At 39.8% G+C, this 10,470-nt stretch overlaps 1 protein-coding gene across 2 annotated transcripts; it reads left to right on the forward strand.

The window, feature by feature from the left end:
- The first annotated feature begins 1,620 nt into the window (after positions 1–1,620).
- On the forward strand, positions 1,621–10,197 carry ggt7 (gamma-glutamyltransferase 7). 2 transcript variants are annotated; one of them, XM_074682162.1, is made up of 16 exons: positions 1,621–1,814; positions 2,574–3,119; positions 3,544–3,770; positions 3,926–4,077; positions 4,180–4,297; positions 4,400–4,467; positions 4,971–5,044; positions 5,175–5,368; positions 5,831–5,918; positions 6,392–6,519; positions 7,335–7,423; positions 7,525–7,677; positions 7,761–7,875; positions 7,966–8,103; positions 8,235–8,334; positions 8,804–10,197. In XM_074682162.1, the coding sequence occupies exons 2-16, from the start codon at positions 2,906–2,908 to the stop codon at positions 8,974–8,976; spliced, it is 2,031 nt and encodes a 676-aa protein (XP_074538263.1). In that variant the 5' UTR covers positions 1,621–1,814; positions 2,574–2,905; the 3' UTR covers positions 8,977–10,197. The 2 variants fall into 2 exon arrangements, with proteins under 2 accessions (XP_074538263.1, XP_074538262.1); XM_074682161.1 differs by lacking the exon at positions 1,621–1,814 and adding an exon at positions 1,821–2,191.
- The last annotated feature ends 273 nt before the right edge of the window (positions 10,198–10,470 follow it).

Here is a 10,470-nt window from a genome sequence, read left to right on the forward strand (position 1 = left end):
CACATACAAGTATTATGATCTTAAAAAAGGCCCCCTCACTGCTCAGGGGATTATTATTCTCGCTTGAAAATTGTTGCTTGTTGAAAAAAAAATCAGTGAAAACAAGGTCATACTTAAAAGGACATCACAGATGTAGGTGTGTGTGTGCATGTAAAATGTAAATATCACTTCAAAAACACATCTTCCGCTGTTTTTCCTAATTGTAATGTCTTCCTTTGTCACCAGAATCATGTTAAAAGGATATGTGCTGTTAGTATGTGGTGTGTGATTTTTGAATGGTGTGGATTATGACTGAAGTTGACTCAGGGGGGAGAGGGAGAGGTTTCCTAGTGTGCTAAGTCTAAAAAATGGTACAGACAGGGAAAGGGTGAGGCAGGAGACAAAAAGTGATAAATATATATAATAGATGACATTAAGTGTATCATTGAGGTATATTAGGATATGCTTGTATTTGCCCATATTGTTGTTAGAACAGTTGTTCACAAATAGGATGTTTCAAATGAAAGGCGTTGAATGTCTGAGGAGTTTCATATGTTTTTTTGTTGTGCCCTGAAATGATGGCAGCTTAAAAACACTTGAGGGTTCACCCATGTTACATCTCAATTAGTACACCCCTCCCCCCTCCATAAAAAAACAAAAACAAAATATATAGTCACATAAAATTTGGTGTATCTGATATCTAAAGTATGGTGATTGTGCCTTTCACTATTTCTGCATGGTTTTTGTGATGTACTAATTTTTCCATCAACAAAGTGGGCAGACGTCCACTAACAGGCAAGACCTATGCAAAAATGATCCAATGGATTTTCCAGCATCCATTCAGAAAATGCAGGTACCCGCCAAAAAGAAAAAAAAAAAAGAAAAAAAAAAGAAAGTAAAAACAACAACAATAAATTCTCAGGTTTACACCTGAATCTTGTGTCATTTCTTTTTACTTGGGAGGAAATGGGATCAGAGGTATGGGTTAGGGTATGTAAGCTGAGTTAGAATACATGCTTTGGTAGAGAAGTAGTTCCTATTGTCAACTGAAAAGCAGTGCTACAATGCAAGTAGAAGTCTGGCCTACCAAAGATGGTGCATTAAAGAATTTGCAAAATCTGATTATGATAACGTTGAAAAGGTGATTATGCAGCAAAACAGGCCCTTTAACCTTATAAATAGGTCAGGGTACCTACAGTTGTCAAATAATTGAATTGTAACACGCAAGCTAGAGTAAAATTGTAGTGGAACAAAAGATTTTCAAAATGAATGTGGGCAAAGAGGAGCCACAGCACAAAAAAATGAGTGAAGTGTGGCATTGTTACGCTGAAAATGGGTGGGGGAGATTTCCTCCACAATAGGGACTAAAATGGGCTTATGGAGCAAGACATGACTTTAAGTAAAAAGTGAACATAGTCAGAGAAAAAGGTAAAGGCATTTTTAATTGCTTATGATTCAAAATTAACAGATTTTTCCCCTTTGAGTCTGACCTCTAAGTGGTTTATTTTGCACAATGGTGTAGACTTTCATGATCCTTGATTGCCAACTTAAAGGTGGGGCAACGAGTAAAGAATTAGGTCATGTGAAATACAGAAGTTTGTAATTGGAGCCGGTATTTTGCAGACTTGCCCTAACCTGTCTATCCACTTCTCTAACAAATATTCATTCGGGTGACTTGGAGAGCCCGGTGTCCTGGAGTTGTTTCCCTGAAACCACGGTCACGATACTGGATGGCAGTTTGCCCCAAACACCTGTGCGAGGGAGTGGGCCTGGTCGTCAAACTGTGAGGATGAGAATTAAAGGACCTTTGCTGGCCGAACGCCATTAATCGTGAAGTGAGTATGTTGTTGGTATCTCGAGGACAACTCGTCCATTTGCTACATTTCTCACGGAAAACTATGACATGCTGGGATATTCTCTGGTATTTTTTCCTAGTCTGGTACTAAGGGATTAGGTATGAAAGAGTATTTCTAGTGTCGGTGTTTTTAAAACGAAACATTGAAGTACAAACAGCTGTGTTTCCAAGACAAGTCTTACCGGTTTTCCGAAGATATAACGTGACGCTAACTTCCCTTCCTGCCTTGTGGCGTCGTGATTCAAGAGATCTTGTAGTCTTGGTGACAGGGAGCTGCACTTTACCTCCCGTCACCCGTCATGCCCAAATAAGAAGAATGGGATAATTTTTATTTGACTACAGGTATTTCCGAAGACGGTGAGTGAAATAACGACGCATTGAGCTTTCTTAGCGCATGTATGTGATGAATTGACAGAGATGTGCTAGCTTGTGACAGCGTGCGCGGGATAGGTGCAGCAGCCTTCCTTCCTAATCCGTGTTTTAAATCGTAATATTTCCGTAGAAATTAAATAGCTGGCTTTTTTTTAAATCAAATTCATGATCTACCTGCCAAAGACTCAGACACAGAAAGTAGACCTGTTACCATATATTAATCTTAGCGGTAGGCTTTGTTTGCAAGGTTTTGTCATGTCTGGTAATTAGCAGGAGTGACAACATCTAGGCTTTGACATATCCGACGCTCAAGATGTGCCCAACCTGAAAGTGGTTGAACTTCTAATTTTGCCTTTTTTTTCTGCAGGTTGAAGCCTACACGACTGAAAAAAAAATGCACCATCATCAGAGTGTCACACCCGTATATAGGCCTGTAAAGATGATTTAACAAGAAGATGCAGTGATTTTTTTCTTAAAGTGCGTACAGGAAGTGCACATCCCAGTAGGAGAATTGTGATGAACAATGCGACATTTAACTTTCGATTAGCACGCTACGGGTTCATATACATACGTCACTGCTTTTTCATACGCTTGACTAAATGAGTGTACCACACAGGAAGCACACGTGACTGGGAATAAGATTATCTAGGCTCCAGTTCCTACACCTTGAAGATAAATACTGCTATATAAACAGTAACCATGCACAGCCCAGAGCTTGTGGCAGGCTATCCAAGTGGATCTGTAGTGGATAAAGATGCAAATCCAGAGACAACCTTGGGGAGTGCCTACTCTCCAGTGGACTATATGAGCATCACCAGTTTCCCAAGGCTGCCAGAGGATGACATGCAGTCTGGAGATAACACTCTGAAATCTCGCAAGGATGATGACAATGTCCTTAGTGAGCAAGATACAGGTGAGCCAGCCAGGTCTGACCCACTCACTACAAATAGTTGGGATAGTTTTGGTTCCTGTATGCAAATTCATTGAGTTCATTTGGTTTCCATACTCAGTGTTTTCATGTTTTCCCAAGGTTTGATTCAGAAAAATACACACAGGAACAGTAAAATTGCATCATTGGTTCATTGGTTTCAAATTTTCTTGAACTGCTATTACATTGTTGCAATGAAAAGAAATTGTAATGCAGTCACATTTTTTCAAAGCCTGTCCTATATTTGAGTAAGAAGCTTCACTGACAGAGAACAGCAACAAACCCTTATAATCTAGAATCCCCAGTCCAATTTTGTGTGGCACAAAACAAAAATTTGCAGTTTCAGAAATAGTTATTTTCTGCCAGTTTCTTGATTAATCAAAGGCTGTTTTGTGTGTTCATTGTCCAGACCCGGATCAGTTTCTGAAATCAGCTCGCCTTCAGCGTCTTCCCTCCTCAGCTTCAGACCTGGCAAGCCATGATTTGGCATCCTTGCGAGAGACCACCAGAGACCCCTTTACAGAAGACTGTGCCTGCCAGCGGGATGGGTTGACTGTCATCATTACGGCATGTCTCACCTTTGCTACTGGAGTCACAGTAGCTCTCATCATGCAGATCTACTTTGGAGACCCTCAGGTAAGGTTCTACATGGGTGGGACCTGGAACCATTAACCTTTAATGGTTCTTTCTCATCAGGAAGTTCTGGGTGATTACAAGATTGTGAATATTTCTGCCTGATCTTCTCAGTACCCCCTTCTACCCCCCTCTCATGTTCTCCTGTTTCTTTCAAGGTCTTTAACCAAGGGGCTGTGGTAACAGATGTGGCACAATGTACGTCCCTTGGCTTTGATGTGCTTCAGAAACAGGGGTCAAGTGTTGATGCTGCTATTGCTGCTGCCCTCTGCTTAGGAATCATCCACCCTCACACCTCTGGCATTGGAGGGTGAGTAATAGAAACATATGAATCTCTTCAAAACATGATTATCACTGAAACTATTCAACTTGCTTGAACTTGACCCCAGCTTTTTGCTTCGTTAACGCACAGTGGAGGAGTTTTGTTGGTGCATGACATCCGTAAGAATGAAACAAGAGTTATTGACTTCAGAGAGACCGCACCTTCTGCCATACATGAGGAGATGCTGCTGAAGAACCTTGATCTTAATGTAAGTGTGTTTTCTTGTTTTCATAATATTTAAGAGACTAAATTAGTCTGTTTTTGTTTCTGTTTGATAAAAGTGTAACTCTATTACTACGTCATGTTACAGCCAGGTCTGCTTGTGGGGGTACCAGGCATGCTAAGTGGGCTTCATCAGGCACACCAGCTCTACGGCAGGTACAGTAACTATTATACAATACTGCTGAAATTTTGTCATATTTTCCCTTTAAAGTGAGATAAATAGTCATGATTACAGGAGTTTCTATATTCCATCTTTGTTGTTGCTTGAATTTTGTTGCCGCCCCTGATAACTGAAATAAACTGTCATGTATAATGAGCTCTGGACAAGAATAGTAAAATACTGTGTTTTCATTGTCTTTGACAAGGTCTGCATTTGTCTCAGTGTCTGAAGGAGAAGAAGTGGGGTCATCAGCTGTGTTAAAAAAAAGAGATAGAAATTACATTGTGCCACGCTGCAATTACTCGACTGTGCAATTTTCACGATCCTGACGTCTCAGCTGTTAGGAGTCACTGCACACAAACTTGCTCTTTTAATTCAAGGGTATTATTCGGAATGCAAAAAGGGGGATTGTCTTCTGTCATTTTAATCACTTGGTGTGTATTTATAGTTTGTATAATTTGTTATCTGAGTCAGTTTCTATGACTGTTACATTTCTCAGAATGCCCTGGAGGGATGTGGTTTCCATGGCAGCAGATGTGGCCAGAAATGGGTTTAATGTTACTCATGACCTCGGTAAGTATAGTGCGAAGCTGACAAAATCAGTGAAGGAGGTGTACCTAAAATTTAAAATACACTGTAGCTATGTGCGAAACATGACAAGATAAAGTCCAATCTTTGCTTTCTCTTCCTCCACTCTCTGTAGCTGCAGCTCTGGCTCAAGCAAAAGACCAAAACATGTCAGACACGTTCCAGGATCTGTTCCTCCCAAACGGCCAGGCTCCTCTCTCTGGGCTGTTTTTAAGACGTCTTGATCTAGCAGCCATCTTGGATGATGTTGCGGTCAAGGGGATATCTGAGTTCTACAGTGGAAATCTGACGCAGGAAATGACAGCAGCAGTAAGATTTTTTTGTTTGTTTTGTGTCCAACGGTGTTTACATACCTAATCATCAGTTCAGCATGGTCCCTGTCTGAAGCTGCTTTGGCCCTCTGGATATTATATCAGTGTCTCTTTCTTTTTTATTTTTGGATGTGGGCTCTCAATTTCTTTTTTACAATAACTGGAAAATGAGTTGATGTAAGCTCATTACAAACTGGTGGTTTTTAAATTATTTGTTCTTTTGTTTCACACAGTAGAGTAAATCATACCAAAAGTATAATCAATAGTTATTTTAAGAGTTTATGAATAACCTCTGAAGTCCTGGATTGTCTTGAAATACTTTTGTGGTCACTAAACAAAAATCACATGTGAACAGCAGATGTGGTTGTGTGTTAAGTAATCATTTTGTGTTGTTGCACATCGCTGTATTATTCTGAAAGATCAACTTATCAGATTTAAACTCACCATACATTTTTTCTAGGTGCAAGCAAGAGGTGGAGTGCTTACAGAGGATGACTTTGCAAACTACAGCACAGTGTTACAGCAGCCAGCAGAGATCAGCTATCAAGGTAAATGCCTGGATTAATTACATGGCTGTGAGAAGCACCTATAAAATTTACTGGACTTGAAACACAGATAAATGAGCACCTTTGTAGCTTATCAGGAACTTTGTCAAGATTTAATTTCCTGCTACTACCAGCCGCCTGAAATTGACCAGTTATTTATTTGCTGATCTATTGGCCTGAGCTGCTGTAGTCCAGCGTAAAATTTCCACAACACATGATGGTTTGGGTGCTGTGTCACTGCGTTTTCTGACTTGGTGCCTACCCACACTGCCAAAAGAACCAAAACCTGCTAAATGACCATGATATTAATGTGCTTCATTGACCAGCAAACTTGAATCTGTAGGGTATTCTTAATATTTTACATGTCAGTTTCAGTCTAGTGTTTTCAGCACCCACATCTTTCTGCACTTATTATTCCATGGATATTTAGAAAAAGATGAAAATGCGAATGTGATAATATTTTTTTTGTCTTTAAGGCCACCATGTGATGACAGCACCAGCTCCACATGCAGGTGTTGCTTTGATCACTGCTCTCAACATCCTGGAAGGCTACAACATCACCAGCCAGATTCAAAGGAACAGCACCTTCCACTGGATAGCAGAGGTAGAATTCCAATTGCTTTACAACTTGAAAACAAATAAAATCTGCTCAAGGCAGATACACACTACAGGATGATGGGGCTGATTTTTGTCCCTATCTCCCCCTAACGATCAAAGCCAGCAAAGGCCCCATTGTTTGATGTCTACAAATGACATTGTGTGACTTTCCTGTGGTGTTGGGTGTGTTAAGAGTAATTTTGTCTGGTGGGAGCCGCTCAGAAGGCCTCTGATTAACAGATCATAGATAATGAACATGTTTAATATTTGCGACTAAAAATCCCGTTGTGTGTGGGGCGCTCCAAGGGGAGCCGAGCAGGTACAGCGTGTAATGTCACGTGTACCGGAGCAAAGCCAATCAAGACATGAACTGGCTCAGCTGAATGACAGGCTTTCTACGACTTTACTCACCCCCAACTTACATTGGTATTCATACAGCCCATATCCGTGCCATCTCCACAACCTATTACAGAATCGTTTTTCCATGTGTTTTTTTTTGTTGTTGAAATTTTAGAGGCCAAAAACAAGCATCATTGCTTTTTCCTGTTTGTCAGTCATGTTTGTTTTCACCAAACTCATGTTGGAATATTGTTTGGAGGAGCTGATACTCTGCTGAGGAATCGGTTAGTGTGTGGTTTGCTCCAGAGTGCACACCACTGACTATAAGATCAGAAGAGAGAGATCTTGTGTGATCTGTCTTTTGTTATCATCAAGTGTGCGGTCTCTAATGTGTGAAGGTTTGGAGAATCCTGTAATTTGTACCAGTAGTTGTGCTGTTCCTGTGACTTTGACTAAAATGTTAACTTTTCATTCCCCTCCCAGGCTGTGAAAATAGCCCTCGCCTTGGCCAGTGGGCTGGGAGACCCCATGTATGACCCTTCTGTGTCTGAAATTGTTGCAAAGATGGAGAGGTACAGATCCCTGCTGTTTTCTGAAAATATATAATATGCATTTTTCATGACTCAGTGAAACATTTTCATTTGTCTGCATCTTTTTTTGTCCCCTCTCCAAGTAAATCACAAGCTTACCTTTTCCGCCAAATGATAAGTGACTCCCAGGCTTTTCCTGCTGACCATTACACTCCATCATTTACTCTGGAGGAAGGATCAGCGGCTGCACAAGTCATGGTCATGGGTCCAGATGATCACATTGTGTCAGTTATGAGGTACATTGTGTGTTTTTGAACTGCTTTTACACAGAACTTTGTTAAAATCTTCAACTAAAATATTTTTTTTCTTGTGGTTTCAGCTCTCTGAACAAACCATTCGGCAGTGGAATAGTGACCCCCTCAGGAATTCTCTTGAACAGCCAGATTCTGGACTTCTCCTGGCCTAATAAGACCAGAAACGCATCACCTAACCCAGTACTTCCAGCATTTTGTCTTTCTCAAGCCTAATTTTCAGTATATGTAGTTTTTGTGGCAGCTCTGATGATTTTTGTTGTTTTGCTGCAGCATAATAACTTGCAGCCCGGAAAAAGGCCCATGTCCTTCCTGATGCCCACGGCAGTGAGACCTGCTGTGGGGTTATGTGGCACATATTTAGCTGTTGGATCATCTAACGGAGATAGAGCTCTCAGTGGCATCACACAGGTTGGTTAACTTCATGGATGTTTGTGTTTGAATCTTTTTAGATAACGCTGTCCAATCATATTGAATGTTCTTTCTGTTTTCAATAACTGTCATTTTTCAGTGAATCATATTCTGTTTCTGATCCTTCTCAGGTGCTGATGAATGTTTTATCATCACGTAAAAACATGAGTGACAGCTTAACATATGGAAGACTCCACCCACAGCTTCAGCCCAACACTCTTCTGGTGGACTGTGAGTTTTAAGATATGACCCATCATGTGTTAAATGAACATGCATCTTAGTGTTACTTGGCTCAAGCAAGTTGAGTCCAATCAGGAAAGGCAAACAAACAATGAGCTTCTTGTTGAAAACAATCATGTATTTGGCATTTCTATCCAGATTTCCACATTTTTTTTATATTTTGAGTGCCTCAATGTTGATAGTTCATGACATCTTAACTGGGATACTTTATTTGTAGAGGAAACAGAACAAGGCATGTATTTGAAAAAAAGACTCAAATTACATAAGCTTAAAGAGCTGCAAAACGAGTCCTCAAAACTAACACAGTGATTGTCGTACCTGGTTCTTGGCTTTGCTCATTTATATTTAAACTTACTATTCCAAAACTTAACATCCAGTTTGAAAATATTTCAGTCCTCCTTCCTGGTAGATTTCAGACCATTTATTTCCTCCCCTCACTGTCTCCTCTTTTTTTCTGCAGCTGAGTTTTTGGAAGAAGACGTGGAGCTGCTGCAAGCCAAAGGTCACAAGGTGGAGAGGATGGAGGTTCTTTCTTTGGTGGAAGGCACCCGTAGAACCAATGACCTCATCATTGGGGTGAAAGACCCTCGGAGTCCTGATGCCGCTGCCCTCTCTATGTCCAGCACACCCTAGTCTATCCCTTATTTGCACGACAGTTTGACATGATGAAGGAGTGATGAGAATAACAATGTTATTGTTATTGAGGGAACAGGGAGGCTACTCATCAACTAATCCACAAGAGTATACATTCAAAGAGAAATATCTCATTTGGCTGTCATTAAAAAGACTTGGAGCTTTGTCTGAGATGGTAGGAAATAGAACTGTATATTTGTTTGATTGCACACCCAGTGAGCAAACTGAACTTACACAGAGAATTAATGATGGAACCCAAAGAAGCCACCATCAGGAGTTAATGCAGGGTTCCTGATGCATTCCACCCACTCTCCTGATTTAAAATAATTCTTTACAGGACCCACATGATCACACATAAATGTTAGAGGTCAACGTGTGAGCAAGACTGGCACCATCACACTTTCACTTGACTATTAACAACACAACTCAGAAAAATGGTGTGTAACTGTGCTAGATTTGGGGTTAAGTCCTGCAGGTGTTTATCCCTGGTTCCTTGTGATCATGTTTAGACAAACACAAAGTAAATCATAGAGAAATAGTTGGAAAACTTTCACATCAGTCTATATCTGTAAGAAACAGGATTCTTTAAACGTGTTATTTATTTATTGTTTCTTGTAGAATAAGTGTACTTGAATATGTTATTTTAGATGTATATTTGTTGCATAATTTGTGTTCATGTAAAGCTTGTGGATTGCATTTTTTTACACACAAAACTAGGGATTCCTGGTTTTACATTGGGAATAGTCGGATTCTTCTCAGATGAACGTAATTTGTCTGTTTTTTGTATTGATATTAGTCAGGCTTGATGCATTTTTCTACCACTTCTACTACTTCAAAACAATGTACTTAAAAAGCATATCTTAAAGGCTTTCTGGAGTACCAGGTAAATGATCGTTGGAAGCATATTTAAGCTGGAACCAAGGTTTTTTTTTGTTTGTTTGTTTTTTGAAGATTGACTTAAAAAAGAAATTGATTTTGGCCAGTGCAAACTGATCAATCATGTCCTGAACTGTATTGTAAGTTGTTGGGCAATAGTGCAATATGACTGTTGATGCTTGTTTCCTGTACTGTAGAGTACCATGCCTTAAACACACATTTGCACAACACCTGATACTCAATCTCATGTTTATTTTTGTCTGATTTCAATTAAAACCACTACTGTCTAAACCCCAAAATTAAAATATTTGCACACACCCTAACACTGTAAAAAAGTTTGTCCCTTTGTTCATGCATACATGTGCATTTGTTGAGTAAGACTTATAATGGATTTCAAACCCAAAGTTTATGGTCTTATAGGTTAGCTATCAGACCTGATGACTATCTTATAAAAAAGTGCTGATAAGTGTTAAATTAGTCAAAGTCTCTTTGTCACTTGTGAACATAATGTGATGTAGACTGATGCACTGCAAGCATTTTATATAACCCTTAGAGAGCTATAGAAACTTAAAGGTTTCTCAGAAAACCTGTAGAAAATATTTAACAAAAATGTGTGAG

This window comes from Halichoeres trimaculatus, unplaced genomic scaffold (assembly GCF_033239565.1).
Source record: "Halichoeres trimaculatus isolate MK-OKI-2021-1 unplaced genomic scaffold, fHalTri1.1 fHalTri1_scaffold_11, whole genome shotgun sequence".
Classification (NCBI taxonomy): domain Eukaryota; kingdom Metazoa; phylum Chordata; class Actinopteri; order Labriformes; family Labridae; genus Halichoeres; species Halichoeres trimaculatus.